The following is a 23,830-nucleotide window of genomic DNA, read 5'->3' on the forward strand; positions in this document are numbered from 1 at the left end:
TTTACAATATTTAAAATGCTTGTAATGAAGGCCATAAATGATTCAGACAGGAAAGTTTGAAAGAAAAAAAAGCAAATCGTAATTCATAATTATTCCTCTCAATTAAACATCTGTATAACTAGTTATGAGATTTGGGAGAAAAAAATAAAGATTCTCCTAGGAAAAAAACAAACACATACACATATCACAATAATAGAAAGAATGGGGCTCCAGCATCCTTAATGGCCGTGTCAGTCAGTCCATGTATCCCTTGCAAGCCATAAACCACGTTAGTGCAAAAATGAAGGCATCGTCCTGAAACAAATGGAGGCCCCATTATCTCAAATATCAGACAGGCCTCCTGGATCTAATAGCTCATCAATATCTTCTGTCATCTTTGATTCCAAAAGCATCTATCCCCATCAGAATCCTCCCAATTAAACTGGTTTTTCCTGAAGTCCCCCTCCAGCACTGCTTAGGGACGTGCCCAGGGAAACTGGGTCTCCCCAGTCAAATGCACAGCCTGCCACGTTTCCCGGGCTCTGCTCCTCTCGGTCAGCCAGGCTGCTGAGCGGCAGAACGTTCACGTTCAGCATCTTCACCAATAAGGAAAGTATCGCTGGAGAGCTCACTTGAGTCTTTTCTGGATCAAGTGGACATTTTCATTCCCTACTTCAAGTAGCAGTGATTGCTATTAAATTTAATGTATTTCATTTGTTTGATGTAGGTAAAATCTTGAGACTTTTGACATTATCGTTAGGAGATGTTCTAAGAAGAGAAGTTCTTTGTGGTGAAAGACAGTAGCGTGTGACTTAAATCAAATGTTTTTCTTTATAGTGTTTCTTCCTTAGTTGAGAGAAAAATATAACTTAGACACCTACTCCCATTTACTCTAAAAACATTAAAGTATGTTACTAGTGGAAACCTGGAAAATTCACATTGTCTTTACTAAAGCAAACATAAATTGATCTTGGAACCGAGCTGATGTTTAGTGTTAGGGAGGAGCTGGCCAGGTGCATGCACCTTAGGCAAGCATCACAGCTTCTAAGAAGGGTTGACGGGGTCCTATAATTACTGTGCTTGTCCCATGTTTGTCAGATTTCTCATTTCTCATTGCTTGTCCCGTGTTTGTCAGTGTTCTCAAAGGGTAGTCCGAGGGCAAACTGCACCAGAATTACCTGGTGCTCTTGCTCAAAAAATGCAGGTTCTTCAAAACTACAATGAGGTATAACCTCACACTGGTCAGAATGGCCCTCATTAAAAATTCCACAAACAATAAGTGCTGGAGAGAGTGTGGAGGAAAGGGAACCCTCCTACGCTGTTGGTAGGAATGTAGTTTGGTGCAGCCACTATGGAAATCAGTATGGAGGGTCTAAAAATAGACTTAACATGTGATCCAGCAATCCCACTCCTGGGTGAACTCTCTGGAGAAAACTCATTTGAAAAGATACATGCACCCCAGTGTTCATAGCATCACTACAATTAATAGCCAAGACATAAAAACAACTTAAATCTCCATTGACAGATGACTGGATAAAGAAATACACACACACACACACACACACACACACACACACACACACACACACACACACACAGGAATATTACTCAGCCATAAAAAAGAATGAAATAATGCCATTTGCAGCAACATGGTTGAAGCTGGATATTGTCATACTAAGGGCAGTAAGCCAGAAAGAGAAAGAAAAATACCATATGATATCACTTATATGTGGAATCTAAAAAAAAAGACAAATGAACTTACTTACAAAACAGAGACAGACTCACATTCATAGAAAACAAACTTATGGTTACCAGGGTAGTAGAGGGGGTGGGGAATAAGTTGGGAGTTCGAGATTTGCAGATACTAACTAAGATATATATAAAATAGATAAACAACAAGTTTCTACTGTGTAGCACAGGAAACTATTCAATAGCTTGTAGTAACCTATAATGAAAAAGAATATGAAAAGGAATATATTTGTGTACATGTATGACTGAAACATTATTCTGTACATCAGAAATTGATGCAACATTGTAAACTGACTATACTTCAATTTAAAAAAGAGAAAAGGTTGGGGAGGGTATATAGCTCAGTGGTAGAGTGCATGAGGTCCTGGGTTCAATCCCCACTACCTCTATTTAAAAAAAAAAAAAGATAAACCTAATTACCTCCCCTCACCAAAAAAAAAAAAAAAGCTTAAAAATCTTTAAAATTTAAAAATAAAAATAAAGGAAGAAAAGTACCACTCCTAAGGGAATCTAATTCAAGCAAGATGGATGTATTTGGAATCGTGTACAGAAGCTAAGCAAAGCCCGGTGTTATATACCTGACTATTGTGTGGATGCACCTTGACCTCCTAGCATGGCCTGGCAAAGAATAAAAACGAGAACAAGACAGGTGGACAGGAACCAGCCCTAGAGTGGCCAGAGGTGAATGTTGGCAGTTGGGAGTCAGGAGGTAGAATCATGGGACAAAGCCAGAGTCAGCCACCAGAGAGCCAAGTCGAAAACATCAAAAGTTATGCAGAGGAGTAAGAATCATGCACATGAAACTTGCGCCGCAGAACAGGAACCGGAAGGGTAGCCAAGGTAGCCGGTGAATCGAGCTGCAGTGAAAAATTGGGACCATCCAGTTTAATGTTGGTGGGTGGAGTTTATCGGGCTTGGACCTGGCTGACTGAGGATGTGAGTGCTGTCTCAGAACCATCTGTGCCTCATAGTTCTTCTGGCAAAAGCATGTCTTACTTTAAGGTCCGTATATAATCAGGCCCTCTCCAAGTCCCTGAACAGCTGAGTGATGAGGCACTTGGACTCACCGTACGTGATACGTGTCCCTGTGCCGTGGTGCCTTAGCCATCTGGTATCTTCAGGGAATAATGTGGCCCTTACTCTCTGGATAACTGATACTACTTTAAGCTCAGACATCAACGAGGAAATCTGCATTTTTAGAAAGAAGTGTTTCTAGAATGTATTTGGCTTCTGGCAGCTTGTTGACAAACTCGAGTGAATATCACTTAACCTTTCTTGACGACTCAGGGCCCCGTTTTGAGCGCGGTGCCGACATAAACGGTGATGCATCGATGCCCTCGAGGGCTGCGGAACTCTGTGGGTCTTGCCTTGTTCTTTCGCTGAATTTTACCAACCGTTTTGCCTGTGTGTTTGGCCTCGGCACTCAGTGGTGTGCTTGGGCCTCTTGAGGTGTGTAGAGTCATTGGTTCCCAGACTAAATGGCCCGGCACGTGTGTGCTGCTCTGTTTGGTGCTTTCCTCGTGTTCTGTCTCGTGATCACCTCTGCTCTCTGTGGTTACTCCTCGGTCTTGTCAGTGGCTACTTGCCGCCCCAGTGATCTGACCACCTTGTCTTCGGTCTTTGCACTCCTGAGAGTGACCCTAGCAAAATTAAGAGGTGACAGTTGAAATCAGTTATCCAAGTGGTATGTGTAAAGTCAGACACACTCATCTGAGAAGAGAGGCTGATGAAGTAAAATGAGTGGGCTTGTGTTCGTTCATTCAACAGATAGTTATCAAACAGCACCTGCTCTTCGCGAGCCCAAGTTGACCGGGCCGTGCTCAGGACAGCCTCCAGGCCTAAAGAGAACTGGGCCTCTAGGCAGGGCACCCAGTCCAACTGCCGGTTAGGGTAGAGAGACAGAAACACAGTCCCAAACCCTGGGCCAATACAGTGTTCTGGGACTCAGAAAGCTGTGTAGCCATCTCATGCTGTCCCAGTGCCTGGGCTTCCAGTTTGGCTGGCAACAAAGGACTGGCTGTACTGCTAATGTGGCAGGTGGGAACAGAACACTGAGTCACCAAATCCCATGCTGGCCAGGGCCAGGTGGTGGTGGACGTCAGTGGACTGAGGTGCTGGGAATTGCAAAGACTGAAGTGGAGATTTTCCCCTTGAGCCTGCCCCTCAAGAAGTCCACAGCCTTGGGGAAGATGAGGATATGGAAATGAGGCATTATGGTTCGGTATAAGGTGCATACTGTACACCTCAGAGGCACGAGGGTTTGTTCTGGGGGTGGATTAGGAGCAGGCCCTCGGGGGAGGTTAACATTTAAACTAGGTCTTAAAGGATGGGTAGAAGTTTGCAAGGTCAAGAAAGAAAAAAAGTCCTGAGCATTTATCCAGAGAATACTATAATTCAAAAAGACACCTGCACCCGTGTCCACAGAAGTTCTCTTTACAATAGCTAAGACATGGAAGCAGCCTAAATGCCTATCGATAGATGACTAGATAAAGATACATACTCATAATAGAATACTACTCAGCCATAAAAAAAAGAATGAAATAATGCCATTTGCAGCAACATAGATGGACCTGGAGATCATCATATGAAGTGAAGTAAATCAGACAGAAACACAAATACCATTTGATGTCACTTACATGTGGAATCTAAAAAAAAAAGAGATGCAAATTTTATTTACAGACCAGAAATAGACTCATGGACATAGAAAACAAATTGTGGTTACCAGGGGTGAAGGGGAGGGATAGATTAGGAGTTTGGGATTAACATATACACATTACTATATATAAAATAGATAAACAACAGATTTCTACTGTATAGCACAGGGAGCTATATTCAGTTTCTTGTAATGAACTGAAATGAAAAAGAATCTGAAAAAAATATATATATATACATATGTATATAAATGTATAACTGAATCGCTTTGCTGTTCACCTGAAACTAACATTGTAAATTGACTACACTTTAATGAAAAATAAGAATTAAAATAAATGGAAGGAAAAAAGTAAACATCATACAGAAGGGCTTGAAACTTTCTTGTGAACCATTTTTTAGTTCACAGATGTTTCAGAATATTCAGGTTGTCTGAAATATGATAGCCAGAAAAAATGGATTATTACTCTGAGTACATATATGTTTCAAGCATAGCATAGCTAAAAATAAGTTTCTGTCTAACATCTGTGGGTACTCAGCTGGACAGTTAGCAAATCCCTGATTTATACTTCTGTTTATTTATTCATTTTACTAGTAAAAAATGAATTCATATAAGTCATGTTTGGTACCCGATCAGAAGTCTCCTCTACTTGATAGGATATAAAAGCAACACACAAAAATCAATTTTAATCCGATAAACTAGTAGCCCAGAATGAACAACCCAAAAGTGAAATTAAAACAATTCAAGTTACATTAGCATCAAAAAGAATAAAATACTCAGGAATAAATTTAACAAATGAAGTGAAAAACTTCTACACTGAAAATTATAAAACATCATTGAAAGAAATTAAAAACTTAAATAAATAGAAAGACATCCTATGTTCATGAAATGGAAGACTTAATATTGTTAAAATGGTTGGTGCTCCCCAGATTAATCCACAGATTCAGAGCAATCCCTGTCAAAATCTCAGTGGGCTCTTTTGCAGAAATGGAAGAGCTGATCCCAAAAATCATGTGGAAATACAAAGGACTCAGAGCAGCCAAAACAGTCTTGGGGAAAAAAAGAACAAAGTTAGAAGATTCAAACCTCCTGATTTCAAAACATACTAAAAAGTTACAGTGATGAAGGTAGCGTGGTTCCGGCATAACAATAGAATGTGGAATAGAATTAAGGGTCCAGGAATAAACCCATGTGTCCGTGGTCAGTTTTTTCTGACAAGGATGCCAAGACTGTTTAATGGTGAAATAGTCATCTATCTTTTCAACAAATGATGCTGGAACAATTGGAAATTGGCATGCAGAAGAATGAATTTGGAAGCCTCCCTCACATAGTCTACAAAAATTAACTCAAAATGGATCAAAGACCTAAATGTAAGAGCTAAGACTATGAAACTCTTAGAAGGAAACATTGGTGTAGATCTTAGATTAGGTAACAGTTTATTAGATACGACATCTTCAGGACAGTGGAGTCACTGTAGCAGTGCCAGGGTTCCAGGCCCATAGACAGGCAGAGCCAGAGTGAAGCCCAGCTCTAAGGAGAGGACCTGTGTGCCCCAGTCTGGGAGGTGGGGGAGAGGATGGCTTTCCCTGTAAGGGCTGCAGCTCAGAAAGCACTGACACGGATGCCACTGTGGGGACAGAAGGCGGGGCAGTGGAAAGCAAGTGCCCAGCAGAGTGATGGACAAGAAGAGGTGGGGGTGGTGTTGCTTTGGGGCCTGGCCTTGGGTCCTCATTGATGAGGAGGAGCAAAGGGGGCTTGCTTAAGATGGGAACAGACCCTCTTGGCCCCCAAACTTATTTAGTAGCCCATTGTTACAAAATCCCATTTGTAAAAGTCTGTGCCTTCTGTGAGTTGTTATGACTATATTTAATCATAAAATGTAGTGAAGACATAAGAGAGCCTCCACTGTTACCTGCCTGGCCGGCGTATGCGCATCACTACAGTTACTCAGAAGGGCCACGAATGGGGACAGTCATCCACGCCCCCATCACCTGAACTCGCAAGAGGCTTCATGTGGACTCTTCACTGAGACATGATGGCTCCTCCGATGTTTTCTAGAAATGCCAGCAAACATTTCAGTGCTGGGAGAGAGCAGTGTTTGATGCCAGCCCCCACCTGGCAGCTCAGTAAAGAAGAGGGTGGCGGCTGATCACACAGCTAGACACTTCCACATGGGTGGGGCAAACCTAGAGGCAGCTAGCATCTCTGTTCTAGAAGAGGGTGGCGCATGAAGAGAGAAGGGGGTGAGAAAACAGGACTGGGAAAGGGAGGAAAAGGAGGAAAGAGTCTGCTTTACAGCCACATACAACCTAAAATGCTTCTGAGCTCTTCTGCCTGCCTTGTCCTAACACCCCACCACCACAGAATTAGCCTTTAAAAACTACAGATCTCAACCTGCCAAACCCACCAGGGATTCCACGCCCCGCCCCCACCTGTAGGGTAATAACTGAGCTTATTATTATTAGCACAGCATTTGAGATTCACACCCATTTTTTTTTCAGCCTCACTTTGGGTGCAACATTAGTCTTCGTAGCTGCCCCATATTTCATACTTGGGGTTGGGTTCCTCCCTCTGCTTAGAATGACCCCTCGCTTTTATAAATGCCTAAGCGTTCTCCAAGGCCCAGCTCAGAAGTAATCTGCTCTTCGAAGCTGTCTCTGCTGCCTTTCCACCTCTCCCATCCTCCCACATGCCCACCCAGGGCTGGGCGGAGTTCAGCATAGCGTGTTTACAGAGCTTTATTATAGTTGTCAATCATACTGAATCAAATTTAGTTGGCGAGTTCGTCTCCCACTAGACCATGAAGTCATCCAGGACAGGGCTTTATCCCCACACCTGGAAGAGATCATGGCCCAAGCAGGAGCACAGTAAACGCTCCTTGAAGTAAATTAAAATAATGGATTTTTCCAGCAGGGCTAGTCCTGCGTAAAACGGAAAGTGCTCTAAGTTTGTCTTTTCTTCTACTGAGGCGCATCCTATCGAGCTGGAAAGGACGGCTGAGTTCAGAGGTCATCGTCCAGAAACATTTGTGTTTTCTCTTTTTTTCTTTGAAATTCTTTTTATCGAAATATAAATTACGTAACATGAAATTCACTCAGATGAAGTGTACAGCTCAGTTCCAGAACATTTTCATCCCTTCAGAAAGAAACCCAGTGCCTGTTAACAGGAGCCCCCAGTTCCTCTCTCCACTCTCATCCCTCGCAGCCAGTAACTGATCCACTTTCTGTCTCCCTGGATTTCCTGCTGTGGACACTTCGTATGAATTGGGCCATACAGTATCTGGCTGTTTGCCTTGTGTTTCTTTAATTTAGCATGTTTTCAAGGTACATCCATGTTATATAGTGTGTATTGATACTTCATATGTATCTGTGGATGAATAATATTCCATTGTATGGATATACCACATTTTTGTTTATCGTTCAGTTGATAAACATTTGGGCTGTTTCTACTCTGGCTATTGTGAATAACGTTGCTGTGAACATTCACGTACAAGTTTTCATGCGGACATATGTTTTCAGTTCTGTTGGATATTTAACTTTTTGATGAATTTCCGAACTATATTTCACAGCAGCTGCACCATGTTAGGTTCCCACCAGCAGCTTATGCGAGTTCGGATTTCTCCACATTCTCATCAACTGACCTGTTATTTTCTATTTGTCTGTTTTTTTGTTTAAAATTACAGTCATCCTGATGGATGTGAAGCAGCCTTTCATTGTGGCTTTGATTTACGTTTTTCCCATATAATTAATAATGTTGAGTGTATTTTCATGTGTTTATTGGTCATTTGAGTATCTTCTTTGGAGAAATGTCTATTTAAATCTATTGTTCATTTTTAAATTCAAGGGGTTTTTATTATTACTATTTTTTTTAGCTGTAGGAGTTCTTTATATAGTCTGGATACTGGGCTCTGAATTTTTTCTCCCATTATATGGATTGTCTTTTCACTTTCTTGATGGTGTCCTTTGACACACAAATGTTTAAATTTTTTATTTATTAATTTTTTTTGGACTTTGAAGCCTTTGTGGTTTGACCAGAGGGTAGGAAGCTTAGATCTCCACCCTGTCCCCACCCTTCCCTTCCCCAGCACCCTCGTAAAGGTCCTTAGAGTTCCATAGGTTGTAGTTTGAAAACCACCCATGATGATGCAGACAGTCATTCTGTAAACTTGTCCCAATCCCGGAGCGAGGTACTGGGGATCGGGAGTGAATCAGATGCCATGACCGCCAGCAGAGTGTCTGCTCTAGTCAGGGAGACAGGCCAGCAAACAGCCATGTGTGAGCGGCTAGCTCTAGTCTAGACGACAGGCCGTGTAAGTGGTCTGAGCCTTGGCGGCCTGGGTCCTCGGAGGAGCATAGTGACTGTTGTTTAAACCCCCTCTCATAAATGGGTATTAATGATAAGGTGTTTTAATGATGTTTGAAGCTATAAAAATTCTAGACATATTAAAGGTGTGGACAAGGTGCTGGGGAAGCACAGGGAAGAGAGCTGATAACGAAGGGGGTGATGAGGTACCAAGGGGTGATGAGATGGGAAGCCGGAAGGGCCAGTCGAGGTAGGTCGCCGAGGCCCCGGGGAGAGTTCAGCATGACTGCGGTGCTTGGCACAGTGTTAAAAGAGATGGGGCAGTGGCCACTTTTCGAAGGCCCTTTACCCACTGCACCTGCAGGCATCTGCAGGAATGGAGGGGTGGGAGGTGAGAGAGTTTTAGGCGGAGGGTCAGCAGAACCAGACTTGTGTTTTAGAAAAGTCACTGGTGGGGCTGGGAAGGACGGGTTGGGAAGGACGGTTAGGAACTTAATGTGCCCGATCAAAGGTATAGGGGTTTTAATTAGGACAGAGTTAGCATATTTGAAGGGTATTTAGGAGATAGAATAAACTGGATTTGGTGCATAATTGGATGTAGGGGAGGGTGGAGAGGTGGGGTCATGGGAGAAGCATTCCACTTGGGCAGCCAAGCCCTCGCTGAGATGGGGCGTGGACGCACTTCGTGGGAAGAATATAATTAGCGTTCTGTTCACTGGACAGCACCAAGCACCTCATCCTAATTCCTGTTTTAGACCCAATTTTAGGAAGTTTATCAACTAGACTCTAACACTCTGGGCTTTTCATTTCTGTCTTCCCAAGACAGTCAGTCCTAAATATTTGTTGAATGAAATTTATACATGGTTATAGGAACTTATTACTACTTTTTTCAAGACCTCAGAAAAACAAATCCAAAAAGTAGTAGAGAGTATATGATCAGGAAGATACTTAGCTAATACGTATGGTCCTTTATCAAAATTCAGAAGTCTAGCCTTAAACTTTTTGGTCTATACAGTGTTTCCCAATGTCATGTCACTTTCCCACAAGACTCTATTTTACAGAAGAGGAAACTGAGGGGCAAAGGGTTGGTCTCTTTCTACTACACTATAATTATCCTTGATAGAAACAAAAAGTGACAGCTGAACATTTTGGCATGAAAGAGAGAGATTATTTTAAAAACTGTGGAAGAAGACAGCTCAGGAAGCATTGCAGACATGCCCCAAGGGCAGAGGTATATTACAACACAGTTCAGTTTATAGGAATGACTCCATGTCGTTAAGAATTGAATTCTGTTCTGCATATTCTGTGTAAGGTGGCGGGGAGGAGCATCTGTCCTCTTAGAAAGGTTTTTATATACAGAAGATTTGCCTCTTCAACCACTGTTATCTTAAAAAATGTGTTCATGCAGAATCACTCACTTTTGGACTGGTTCACTGAGAAGCTGCTGGGCTGTGAACTTAGCAAGTGCTCTCTGGGATTTGGGGATGGGGGAGTCGGGGCGTGAAAATCACTGCCTGATAATACCTCCCTAGAATTCAAAAAGTGGGATTAACCAACTTTTGAGGAAGCAATATTCATTTTTTCCCCCGGAGGGACTTTGCTAACTTCAGAAGCCAGAATTCTGGCAAAAAGTAAAAGGAACCCTCCCCGCCGCTGCTAGCATCCTGGGATGATGCCCTGTTCCTTTCACAGCACGTAACGGCAGGTGGTTTAAAGCGACACAAGACTTGATGGCCTGAGCTGTCTGATGACCCCGGGCAGGCCTGGAGCCTCCGACCGCAGTGACTAACACTAACCACTCGCTTAAACGGGTGTTGATGATGTGGGATTTATGTTATTTGCAACTTGTATGAGTTAATGACTGGGAGGCATTAGAACTCGGTAAGTTAATACAAGTGGATACACAATAGTCCTGTCCCCCAGCAACGTTGTTAACCAGACCTCTGCCTCGTAGTGCTGGGCGTATGGAATTGGGAGCCTGAAAACCGACACTCCTCTTTTATGCAAGGCACCCTCTAGAAATCTGATATCTCCTTTGAAGAGTCCAGTATGTTTAAATTAATGCAGTTTGACTGATTTGAAAATTGAAAATAGGTTAGCATTAAGGCCATGATTCCTTTAGTAATTACTTTTTCTGTTGGTAATAACTGTTTCTTTGGAAATGACATTAACATTCTACCAAAACACAGCAGTAATCCAAAAGTTAATGTTCTGTTCATTTATAATTATATTTAATTCATATTTATGAGTTGTTGGGAGGGAGGAGAAAGAAAGAAGTAAGTTTAAAAAAAAAAGTAACAGAAGAAACAAGAGCAGAAATTTTCCTGATAATGTGAAGAATGCAGAGTCACTTAAAAGTGGGAAAAAAAATTTTTTTAATTCAGTTACATAAAATCAGATTTTATTAGCTACTGCTGAAAAAAATCTATATGTTTATCATTTCTTAGTGAGTGAATTCAGTGGATAGACTTTTCAGTTCTTCTTTTTCACTAGTCAGAATATTAGTATAAACATCCCTGACTTTGAGCTCAGTAAGTCAGATTTGGTGGTGGTTGTTTTTTTAAACCAGGAAAAATTCTGCATCCTTAGGCAGTCATTGAACAAGTAGCTTTGTGTTGTTTTCTTTGGATTGACCACGAAGCCTGATGTATTATTAATGAATCAATTTCTTGGTGGTGAAGGGCTATGAATAGCGTTGTGTGACTGGACAGTCGCCTGGTGGGGCCGGTTTTGGCTGCTGTCACTTAACATGTGTTGCTCTATTGTGCAGTCCTACCCAGCCGCAGGACAATGCTCATCTAGTCCAGCATGATGGGACCCACACACCCCGAGCCCAAGTTGGACGCCAGGGTCAGTTACCGAGCAGCTCGGGCTAGGGCTCGGGTCTGCCTCACTGCCCAGTTGCTGTAACCATTTCGCCTGCCGTTAATTTCCCCTAAACCAGGGAAGGCCCATTTGCGAACAGCGCAAATGTTCTCAAAAAGAGATTCCAAGCTGGTCGGCTGGGGTGTTGCCTCCATTCCGGAATGGAGGCAGCGTTCCAGGGAGGGTGGGTTCCTTCCTTCCTCCTGGAAATGGAAGCGTCTGGGCCCACGAGGCCCCTGATGTTCTGAGGGCCAGAGCAGCAGATGGCATTCTGATTTTCCAAACCCTGATGAACGTCCTAACTGAACTTGTGCATTTCACAGTATGTAGTTCTGTTTTTTTCCACTTCCTCTCCCTTCCTCCCTCCCTGTCTCCCTCTCTTTGTTCCTCTCGCACTGACTCATTTTAAACTGATGCGGGATCTCCTTCAGCCAGCTTTCAGTTCCCTTCTCTTTGTGTTCACCGCGTGGAACCAGGTAGGGCACAGTCTCACATGTAACTCTCAACCTCTGAGTCCCAGCTGACATAGCCTTTGTGTAAGCAGATCCCACTGACGCTCCTGCACCGCTCAGCCGCTGGAAGCTCTTTCCCCGTATCCGTAGCTTGCAGTGAAGGTGGCAGTAATTATTTTAACTAACAGTCGAATGAACATTCAGGAGGCACACGGTGTGGCAGTGGTGGACTCTGGATTGCAGCGAGTTCCAGGAGTCTCACTGGATGGTGTTATGGCTTGATGATTTTTCAGGACACGGACCTGCCAGGTTCTCGCCCTTGAAGGGAACGTGGGTGTAGTTCAGCTGTTTTTGTTTTCCCTCTTAATCCTTTACCTATGAAAAGAGGAATGACTCCTTTCACTTAGGAAACTGTTAAGGGTTTTCCTTCACCCCTAGATTTTCCTCTTGCATTTTTGTTCAGTACAGTTTATGATCTACCTCTCGTCTAAGATCGCTTGTAATCAGCACCTCTGCACGTAGAACCTGGTGAAACGCCAGTGTGTATATTAGCATTATCATTTAGGTCCTGGATCCAACATGTGTAGCTGGACTTTTCCTGCGGAAAAAAAAAAAATTGACCTTACCAGTGTATGAAATTCAAACACTATACAGGGACAAGGTAAAACCACAGGTAGGAATTGCTGAATAATTACCTTTAGACCAGCCTGAGCGGGAGGCTTCCCACGAGGGTGAGCTCATTTAATGGTTCCTAAAACTCAATCTTGTGGATGTCAATGGTCATGCTTGATTATTTGCAGTAGTGTTTTATGAAAAAGCAATAGAAATGCATTGGGAGGCTACAGAGAGAGAGAGAGAGAGGACAATAAGAGGTTTTACTTTTGTAAATGAAATCCCTTTGGTGTGAGACAAGCATGTTTTTTTGCTGCTCTGCCTAAGCCATTGGAAAGAGGTGTCTGTGGGTGTTAGCGTGCGTGCGTGTGTGTGTGTGAGTGTGCTGCTCATATAGGCACCTCTGAGTAATACTGTGCACTACAGCTTATGACCAACAAGAGACCTAAAATAAAAAGAGAAAAAAGATGTCCATTGGCTCTGAAAAGGAAGCAATTACAAAAATGGCTTAAGAGATTAATTCATTTTCCTGTTCTCCACCTACCTGTTTTCAAGGAATTTTATAAAACCCCAAGATCTTTTCCATGTGTTTCGAAAATCTCCAAGTAAATGTAAATCTTTTAAATGACAAAAAGGCAAAGGGTTAGTTTTGATACAAATGACAAACTCTGTTTTCTCTCCTCTTTTATCCTGGTACTGAAAAACTGCCAAAACATTTAGGAGAAAAACAAAATAGGAAAAAAATCCGTATCGTTTGAGATTTCAGAGATTCCTTTAGACCAGTTCATTTATATTTTGTGTTTTTTCTAAGCCATCTGGTTGTGATGTTCACTTGGCTCATAGTTGGTTCTCCCGTGATTTAAAGGTTTTTTGGGGACGGTGGGTGTTTCAGTGGTGAAAATTCAGGCCTTTTGCCCCTGGTTCCAGGTCCATCTGAGTCGAGTTAAATGAGCTGCTACTGCCAGCCAGGACCCAGTGGACAACTTCAGACCAAAATGCCCACACGTGTAATTTGTCACGTCTGGCAACCCAGAGCATGGGGTGACCCGGTGTGCAAATTGAATCATCTTTCACTCTCTCCGCTCAGGGCTTGATGTGGAGTGGGATGAGTAAGAGGGGGGCTCCCTGGTCTCAGCTGAGGAGGGTCACGTCCATCTGCGGGCCTTCCTAACGTCAAAGCCTCTCCCTCACCTCAGCGCTGTCCCTCATAACACCCTGCAGATTAGGCCAGTTCCGTCTGCACTGCAAAATCAAAAATACACTTAGTGTCAAAATACTGGCTTTTCACCCTGACAGGCTGGCCACATTTTTAAGTGAACTACATGTTTTGAACAAGCACTGATTGACCTGGTACAAGGCTAGTGTGGACTTCTGGTTTACTCATATCTTAAGGGGTCCAAGTCATTCTCTGGCTGAGCACTTGTGCATCCATTTCCCACCTTTCTCTCACTAATGAGATGCAATGGCTTTTTTTTCCCTGGCTGCCGTCTGTTACAGAAACTTACAGACATGAACATCCAGGACCTTCAAAATATTAAAACTAAGCTAATTTCCCAGAATCTATCACTGGATTACCCTTTGACCAGGTAAATTTTTGGTTTGTAGATTAGCTTCAGTGGAAATCTTTAAAGGTGATGGAAAGACGTTTTTTGTGTGTCTTTTTTCTCCCCAGATGAGCTAGGTTTGCTCCCTAGTCAGGAGCATATTTGTCCTGTGGATTCTGCTGTTTCACAGAGATGCTGTTGGAAGGCAGGGGAAAATGGAGAGTCACAAAGCAGTTTGGGATCCAACAAGGCAAAATGCTGTCCTGCCCAATGTGAAGCCACTGGAATCACAGGCAGACAGCCTTTGACCCCAGCACTGTGGACGGAAGTGGAGCGATCCAGGGGGCTGTGCCAGTTAGTCTGAACCCCAGTGTGTGGGACCAGAGATCGTTGCACCAGGGCCAAGGGAATATCAGACTTGAATTAAAAGATTTACGTTTCAGATGTTAGAGCATAACACTCAGTACTGGTCAGACTGCAGGCGATTCTCTGATGTTAATCACCTGTTGGCTCGATGGCCCGACACCAAGAGGTCTAGAAATAGGTAGTTAAAAACTGTTAAAAGGCTGGCTGTATTTCATTTAACTTTCCTGGTTTAATCTAACCACAGCACAGCTGACCTTGGGATTCACCAGCGTGGCCAACGCCTTGAGATTTTTGAGAAGTTGTCCTCCTATCTTCCTTGTGTTTTACTGCCAACAAGTATAAAATCTTGATTTGAAGGAATGTCTGTTTTGCATAAAGAGGAGGGGCCATGACACAGATTAAGATGTTCAAGGTCCCTTTACCCCCCAGGTGCTCTCGGGAAGTGAGGAAGGAAGATGATCAGAGAGTAAAGACGGTGTCTCACGGCCCTCCAGACTCCTACAGTTGTTTCCCCATCACTCTTATGCGTGCACGTCTTAACCCCCTGAACGGTACACAGATTATTCCAGGATACGGATTAAGAATCAGTCATCCCCAGTGCCAGCCTAGTGCCTTTGACATGGTAGTGTGTCTAGAAAATTTTTGAATGAATGACCCAATAAATAAGTAATAATGCTTGTATTATTTTTATACAGTATTTTATGTCTATGCCCTATTAGTGTCTGAACTAACCACCACATCATTGTCAGGTTCCATTTTCATCTTATGAATTAAAGGCAAAAAAGAAGTCCTCAGGTGTATTTTTCTAAGCAAGAGTCCGGCAACTTTTTTCCAGTTGAATAGGTATGCCAGGCTTCTCCATTCTACGAAGCAGGGCTCCACTAAAACTCTGGACCTCATGAGTTTAAAAAAATAGCTCCTGACCTTTTAGTTTTAAACATTCTATTGTGACATCATTTTAGATTCACAGGCAGTTGTAAGAAGTAATACAGAGAGATCCCGTGTACCTTTCACTCAGTTTCCCCCAGTGGTAACAGTTCAGAAAGTACAAAATCACAACCAGGAAATTGACAGTGATCCCATCCACAGAAGTCATTCAGATGCTGCCAGTTTTACGTTCACGGATGCACATGTCTGTGTGTGCGCACTCGCATTCACGCACACAAGCATTAATGACACAGATCCCTTCAAAGCCAAGAAACATGGTTTACAAAAAAAAAAAACTGTGCCTTTAAAATAATGATCTCCCTTTTAAGTCGTTTCAAAAGCATTTTTCTCATTTATGTTTTCTATATTTGGAGTATCCAACTTACCTGCCCACACTGAAGATCACAAAGTGTGCTAGTAAGTACCCTTCCCCTGCATGTGAACTAGCAGCCACTGTGGTTGAAATTGGACCTCCTTCTCTCCCGTCCCCTCCCCCACCTCGTTACAAGTACACACACATACACACACTCACACACACGTACACACTTTCAGATTTTCTGCGGCTTACCTTTTTTTGTGCCTGAGTACCTTGCTGACAAGTGCTAATAACAAAACACCCAGAGAGAGTCCGGCTGAAGTTAGCATACATTAAACATTCTGAACTTGTCCTTTTGCTCATAGATTGTGCATAATTAATAATTAAATAGTTTCCGTTGTAATGGGTTGACCTTCCTGAACTGTTCATTATTCACACAGCAAAGGCATCACTCAGACTTCGCGTGCGTTGTCCTTCTCTGTTCTCCGGCGTGCCACGCTGCGGCTTCAGTTGTTGAGCAGAAGGGTAGTTCCCGGAAACGTCTGTGACTTGGAGGCTGTCCTCCGTCATGAGCAGAAGTGCTTACCGAGATGGTTTATAGCAGCCCTTTTTATGCGTCGGTTGCCTCTCTGTACCAGGATCCAGCCTGTCTCCCTGTAGTGACTCTGAAGTTGATTCAGGACCAGACTCTCACTCAGGTCAAGGCTTTTGGTTAAGGTTGTGTCCACTGTTTCTTTCTGTACCTCTGTGCTTAAAAGTTCAACAGAAGAGCATCTCCAAAAAAAGCCCTTGAGATGAAGTCTCGCACCCAGGGTCTTAAAGGAAGTGATTTTATTGACAACTTAGGGTCCGTTTCAGCCAGTACTGAGAGTTACTAGTGTAACTGCTTCTCCAGTTTGTGTTTACATTTTCGAAATGTATTTTTTCTCCGACTGGCCTGAGCCCACATTTCACAGAGAACTTTTTGATAAGTAGCAGCTATGACTTTATGAGATCCTCTGAAACCCTGGGCATGGTTCTGTCTTGCTCTAACCCCGCGGTGACTGGCTGCTTTCCGTCCTGGGCACCCTGGAGATGCTGGGGCAGCTGTACTGTGAGCCTCTCTCCCTCCTTCGCACAGATTGGAATTAGATCACAGAGTAAGTGGGTTCTTGGAGGTTCTTTATATCTTGATCTAAACTAACTTCTAATTTTACTTGCTTAAAAATGAGAGAAGTGTACTTAAAAATCCTCTAGTGTGGTGAACCCTGTCGGGTCTGTTCATTTGCCTTCTCTGGAATGTTAACTGCCTGCGTGCTTATTTTTTGTGGAGTTGGAGGCTCTCAGAGGACTCCTTTGCTCCCATGTTTGTGGTGTTCTGACCCCTGCCCCACTAGTCAGAATTCTGTATCTCAGAAAATTCTCCTCTGAGATACACAAGAGACATGGATTTTAAAATGAAAAGAAATACCTGGCAGTGTGCACGTGAGATTAGAATTTACCCCCGCATCTTTGATGACTGATTCTTCCCAGGCACCACTGAGATGAGAATCCACTCTCTGTGGTTCTGCAAAGTCGACTTGAGCTGGCATTTTCACAAGTGAAATAAATTATTCATGGGTACCACCCAGTGTTCCTTAGCTTCATATTATGAGGAACTTAACAGGCTACAATATCAGGTCTTAAATAAAATTAACTACCCATGCAAAGATGTCACAGTTTCCTCATTTTGTTTCTCACCCATATTAAAATGACGTCTTCATCAAGTTGCCTGGTCAATAATTCATTGATTTACTCCTGGTATCATACTTTGAAAGGAGGCCCACACTGCCATCACATTTTATATCAGGATCTTTGTAGAAAACCAGTCTAGAATTTTAACCATCTTGGTAAATATGCAGCCACATAAAGACAGTAGGCTTTTTTCCCCCTAAGCATTCCTTGTAAAGCAACTATTACACATTCACTTCCAGTACTTACAGCCACCTAAAAATTTTCAGAAAGGAATGATTTAGAGAACTACCTACCTGACCAGAGTCCATAATTTTTGTACCTCAGACTTTGAACTCTCTTTTTACTCATGGTGTGCGAGACAGTAAAATGTCATTTCTTGAGCTGGGCCTTGTAGAATCTTACAGGCTTGGTGATATATATGGCTTTTCTAAAACAGACCGGGCTGAAATTGATTTCATGTTTTATTTTTGATCTTCAAACTGATCGGACTTCTGTGACCATTTTATAGCACCTTTATTGAGGGCTTGTCATGTTTCTGCGTGCCTGGTTTCTTTTGAGCCGACTATTTCATCAGCCCCCTCATTTTTCATGTCCTGTCTATGTAATGCCTGCATGTAATCCTTTGAACTTGGCAAGATTTTTACTTCACTCCCATTTTCCTTTGTTTTCTTTTCCTTTCCTCTTGGAAGCCTTTCCCTACTGATGAGAATTTTAAGTTTAGCTTCACTAACCTTCCCCTCTTCTGGATGAACAGAGTAAATTCAAAGGTGACAGATATGCAAAAACTCAGAAACATTTGGTTCACATCCCTTTTCTTTTAACCTCTTTGGGGTTTTATTTATTTCTCTTTTTTTGGCTGCTTTGACCCCCTCAGTTCCTTTTGATTTAATTGTATTTTCCAGCAGTTTCCAATTGTTTGAATTGAAAACAAAGCCTTAATAAGAGTTCTAGTTAATTTTCTGTCTTGTAATTACCGATCTCATTTTTCTGATAATTGGCCACAGCAATTATATGTATATTTACTAATCACATAGGAGGCTGTGCAGTTGTATCTGTGTGCCACCATTGATAATGACATGCACATTGCAAAGGTACTTTTATCATCTTCTTTTTTCCACTACATCAAAGCCATTTCCTCTCGTTCGCAATAATGAATACATGCATGCATTTGACACAGTTGTGTGCTGGAGAAATTGTTTGGCTCCCGCCAAATGCTGCATGCTCTGAGTTTCTTGCCTGCAGCGCTGGAAGGTTGTATGTAATGATATATTGCTCATCCAAATGGCCAAAGCACTCCAAAGCACAGTGAGATTAAAATAAGTCATTCCTTTGTTAATTTAAATAGGTGCATGTATCATACTTTGCAGGGCACTTTGTGTAGGGATGTCAAGGAGGAAAAAAAAAGCCGCCGAAAGGTATTTTTAATAGCAAATGAGAATAGATGAGAATGGAGTCATTTGCAGCTGCCTACTTTATGTGGCTCTCTTGTTCCAACTGTAGGTCTAATGAGATGACTGTTAAAGTACTCTGCAGTGTAATTTCATTACATCCTGAGCCGTTACACTATAAACACAGTGGCGCTCTCTGTCATTCTTGGAAAAACTCCTAAATTCTTAAAGCCTTCCTTTGCAAACGGTAATGGGGTTTGCTCCCTGTGTTACGTGGCAGTTGTCGTTTGTTGCTGTGTAGTTCTTTTGAGTGGCTCCCACCTCCACCCTAGTCCTGGAGGTGGTCAAGGTGGGAGTTTTTCATTGTGTCCTTAGTTCACTGGTTTTCTCATGAGTTTGCCCAGACTGGCGAATAAGGCTGAAATTCCTTTTCAGGAAACAGCCTCTGGTATAAAAGCTTTTCTTTTACAGTGGGGAGGGGGAAAAAAAACCAAAAGCCTCTGACCAACATGATCCAGTTAGGGGCAAGCAGTTAAGAGCAGTTGAATATACAAACAAATGTAAATAAAAAAGAAAGTGTAAATAAATTGCAAATCCAGTAAAAGAAACAAAGGTCAACACAAGAATAATTTCACAGCTCTTTGTTAATTACAAGACCATTTGCGTGTTACTTAAATAATCATTAATTTCTCATTTACACTTCCGTACCTTCTTTCCTGCCCTGTGGCTATCATTGTCCTTTTTTCACCTCCCTTCCCTCCTTGCCTCATGTTTCTCACCATTGTGAAATGTGTGTGGCTTTAAATCTGGCATTTTTACATAAACATGTGAAAGAGGGTGTAGACAGTCTCTTTAATTGGATAAGGACCCGTTTTCCTTTGCACATGGTGGCGAATCCTTGTCATTTATTCATCTTTATATGCTCCTTTGGGATGGGGGGGGTGGGTAGGGGGTAATAAAGGAAGAACGGGAATTGTTGTGACTTTTGGTGACTTGTTTTTCCTCCATCCCAGGATTCGCCCGTCCTTCCGGTTGGAGAGTTCTCCGAGCCATTTGTACATTTCATCACTCAGTGGTGAGCCCGTTTGCAAACATGCCATGCCCTCAGTGTAAATGATACATGCCATTAACTCGGCGGCTCCAGGAGACCTCATGGCTCTCGCTGCTTCCTTTTGGAGACGGGAGGGACTTCGGGGCCTTGGGCAGATGGGGCAGCAAAGCTGAAGAAATTGTTTAGATTATGTAAACGTTATTTACACAAAGAGTCCTAAGCGTACTTTAGAGGCTTTTCCCTGTTTTGATAAACTGCTGACAGTCAGGCTACTTCTTTGAGCACAGATACCGTTGCTATCCGAATTTTTTTTTTCAAAGAAGCACGCAATTTGGTAGCCCCTCTTGAACAGACATATGAAGCTTCTTTTTATTGATGCAACCTCAAGTTACCCGTAAAACTGTCTGTCACTTACTTAGCGGAGGCAGCACAGTTTATTCATTCATCGGATTTTCAGTAAATAAGTTTTATCTTTGGTTGTAATTTAGACACAACACCGGTGTGCCATTTCAGTGAATTTTGATGTTTGAATGACTACGAAAACACGATTCCGTTAGTCCCACTGTACCCATTCTAAGAACAGAGGGGAACCACAGAATTTAAGTCAAAGGGGCCCTCAGAGCCTCTGGGCAGCCCCTTGTCGTTTTACACCTGAGGAAACAGGCGTTTTCCTGCCAAGGGTTCTTTGCCAGCCTTCTGCCTTTTTCCTCCCAGTAGAACAGGGTTTTCCCTTTTTGTCCCTTTCACACCATCCTCCGCTCCCCTGTTTGGCAGCACCCATGTGGCCTTGGAAGGCCCAGTTACAACACTGCCCTCCTTCTGTCCCCTCCCCCACCCCACCGTGGTTGACAGAGAGAAAGAGAAAAGGAAATTGGCATAGAAGTGACCACCCAAAGCAGGAGACAGTGCTAAGCAGAAACTGTTCTGGACATTCTGGAACTCCTTCATAACCACCTTTCCTTCCCTTCCCCTCCTTCACCAAAGCCCGCGTTTCATCACCCCTTCAGAGTCATGTCCACAAGTGGGAAGCGAGCCCTCCCGTTCCTGCGCTGCCGCAGAGCAGCGCTGGCAGGAGTCCTTGCTGATCCCAAAGGGGCATGCGCCGGCCCCTTCCCCTCCCCCCCACCAGCCGTCTGATGATGACGCTAAAGTGAAACCAAGAAATATTCCTTAATATAAATGTCAAGCTTTATCACCTTTTTGAGTAAGTGGAATATGTTACCTCTTCATAAAAATGTCTCATGTGGTTTACATTCTGTAGAAAAATATGTGGGGAAGAGATCGTTCCCCCTGACTTCTAAATTTTATTAACACTGTCTCTATTTATTTAAAAGACTTATATAATATTCTGTAGCTTTAAAAAACTATTTTATCTTGCAGACATTTTATTTCCAAAACACGCCATGTTGGAAAAAAGCCATACATATTGATTAAACCCCAGAATTCTAACCTCATTAATCCTGGAGTCATTATCTAGAAATATGTATTAATCTCTTAATTTCCTTTACATGGAATTCGTAGAAACGCTCAGAAGCACATGACAGGAATGTCCCATTCTGAAACGCAGAAACTGAAAAACAAACGAGGCAATTCCTAAGCTGTCTGGGGCGCTGGGTTTGGAGCATCACCCGCTCCGAGATGTTGGATTTGTGACGTGGCCACCACGCTGATCTCGCTCTGTGGTCTGAGACCAACCTGGGCAGACAAGGAGAAAAGCAGAGAAGGCTTTGGCTGCCTTCTGTCCAAAAAATTAATCAGCTGTTGTATAAAAGTTTTATGAAGACAGAGGGAGGGATAACCTGTGTTGAAATTTCCACAAATGTCAAGCTGAAACAGAAATGATAGTGGGTAATAGGCGTGTTTTCCCAAGAGATGCAGCTACTTTGGAATGTCAGATTAGGACTGTTACCAACTGCACTGGCGAGACAGCTTGAATTACTTGCTAATGGCTGCAGTATTTGAGAGGTACATATGGTTATTTATAGGGAAAGCAAATGTCCTCGATGTCATTAATGGTTCATAACTATGGTGCTTGTTTACCAAATGATCGTTGCGTCTCTCTGCTTAAAAAAACACTCAGCAAATGCAGAGATTATGTGGAGGGTTCTCTTCTTGCTTGTTTGAGGTTGCCTTATATAAAGAAAAAGTGTCTGTGTGATTTTCCCAGTAATAGAAGCAGCAGTCTCTTTCCATGACTTCATCCCACAGACACTCTTGGGTTTGGTGTAAATCGATCATCAAGTAGGCAGCTTACCCATGGTCACCCCGGTCCCACGAGTGGGTGCTTCATCACGTAGCTAAGTACCTGCTACAGCTACTAATTATACCTTTGCATGAGGAATGTGATTCTTTAAGCAGCTTAAACAAACTTAACTTTCCCACAGCTGTTTAATCAATTATCAACTTGTAGCCAAAATAAAAGTCCAGATAATGTAATAACCCATTTGTCATTTTGTAGCATTATCTGGACTCCTGACCTCTTTTATATATTGTCATTCAGAGTAATAGTGAAGGAATGAGATGTTTTCTCATTTGACCTGATAGGCATGTTTCTTTTATTGTCTTATCCCAGCTACCCAAATAAAAGAAGTATATTGTTCCCTAGATTTGTTTGAAATAAATTGCTGACTGAGTCAGGAAGAGAATATTGCTGCTTTTTTCATACTAGTTTCACAAATAGAATTAGGATACATTTAAATTCACTCATTATCTATATTGCAAGAGTAACTCTAAAAAAAAAAAAAAAACTTCGTGTTTTTGATTCTTGAGATTCCCCCAAAATCTAATTAATTTAAATCCAAAGCAAAAGAAAGGAAACATATGCTAATGCTTTGGTCAGGAATTGACACACGATAAATTTTGAAAACTTTCAAATTCCAGGGAAAATAGTCAATGGTGAAAATTATGGCACAGTTTTACAAGTGATTACAGTTAATACGCGTTTTTCTCTTACAGCATGCGGAAACAGCCAAAAGAAAGGCCAGCGCCTGAAGAATTGATGGTAAGTAGACTTCTTCAGTTACTTTAGAATTCTCCAGTTACATATCCGTGCTTAACATTCTGTTGAAAGAACCAGACGGGATTTAAAGCATCTGCAGACTCTGGAGAGCCAGTATCACTGACTTCATTTGGGTGGGAGCTTCTGAAGCTCACGTCCTTCGACCGTGGTTTTTCATTTTGTAGAAACCTACTGCCGCTTTGAAACTTCACGCAGAATTCTTCTCCTTTGCCTCCCACTCAAGGGTCCGAAGGTCGTTTAGGTTAGTCCTTGTCCTCATTTGCTATTGCAGCCTCTCAGAATTCGGAGGATTGGTAACAGAGAAGACAGTCAGCATACTAAGTTTTAAGTGCATTCCTACCAGAAATTCTGAGTCCTCTTGGGTTCATGGAGAATGAAATCAGATTGGCTGCAAAAGATCAAGTTAATGTGAATCTTTGGTCTTTGCTCAGAAAGACGCAACTGCAAGGCTGTGAGGGCTGTGTTCTCAGCTCCAAGGCCGCTTTCTTTGATTGCAGATGACAGTTTTTAGTCAAGCAGGGAGAGGAACAGAGACACTCCCAGACAATTCCCAAGCGGTCATTTATTTAGTGCAGATTGTTGATCTGACAACCCACAAGCTGTTAGGATAACGTTAGCATCGAGCATTAGTAAATAATAATTATAATCTGCGCTTTCTAATGTTTTACGTACCATTCCCTGTCTTTACATATTGCAGTCAGAGCAAATTATCGCTCGTTTTCTCTCGCCACTTGAAATAATAAGCATTTCAAGATACTGGTCCAGAGGGTCTCAGCTTTTGTATTTCATCCTAGTAAATACTGTAAATGCCCACACTTCTGTATAATGCAGATTTCACCCCCAAATATAAAATAACTGTGCAGTTCCCTTTTGCATCGTAAGTGCTCTCTAGGAAAG

The 23,830-nt window shown here is 42.5% G+C and overlaps 1 protein-coding gene across 8 annotated transcripts in view; it reads left to right on the top strand.

Annotated features, from left to right (window-relative positions):
* MAP2K5 (mitogen-activated protein kinase kinase 5) overlaps window positions 1-23,830 on the top strand; it is a 235,775-nt gene that overhangs the window by 177,783 nt on the left and 34,162 nt on the right. For 6 of the 8 annotated variants that reach the window (XM_064485500.1, XM_064485499.1, XM_064485498.1 and 3 more), the window contains 2 exons: window positions 19,877-19,938; window positions 22,870-22,915. In XM_064485500.1, coding sequence (XP_064341570.1) covers window positions 19,877-19,938; window positions 22,870-22,915 — 108 coding nt within the window. The remainder of the gene's footprint in view (window positions 1-19,876; window positions 19,939-22,869; window positions 22,916-23,830) is intronic. The other 2 variants (XM_064485502.1, XM_064485501.1) reach the window with 1 other exon arrangement.

Source organism: Camelus dromedarius, chromosome 5 (assembly GCF_036321535.1).
Source record: "Camelus dromedarius isolate mCamDro1 chromosome 5, mCamDro1.pat, whole genome shotgun sequence".
Classification (NCBI taxonomy): Eukaryota; Metazoa; Chordata; class Mammalia; order Artiodactyla; family Camelidae; genus Camelus; species Camelus dromedarius.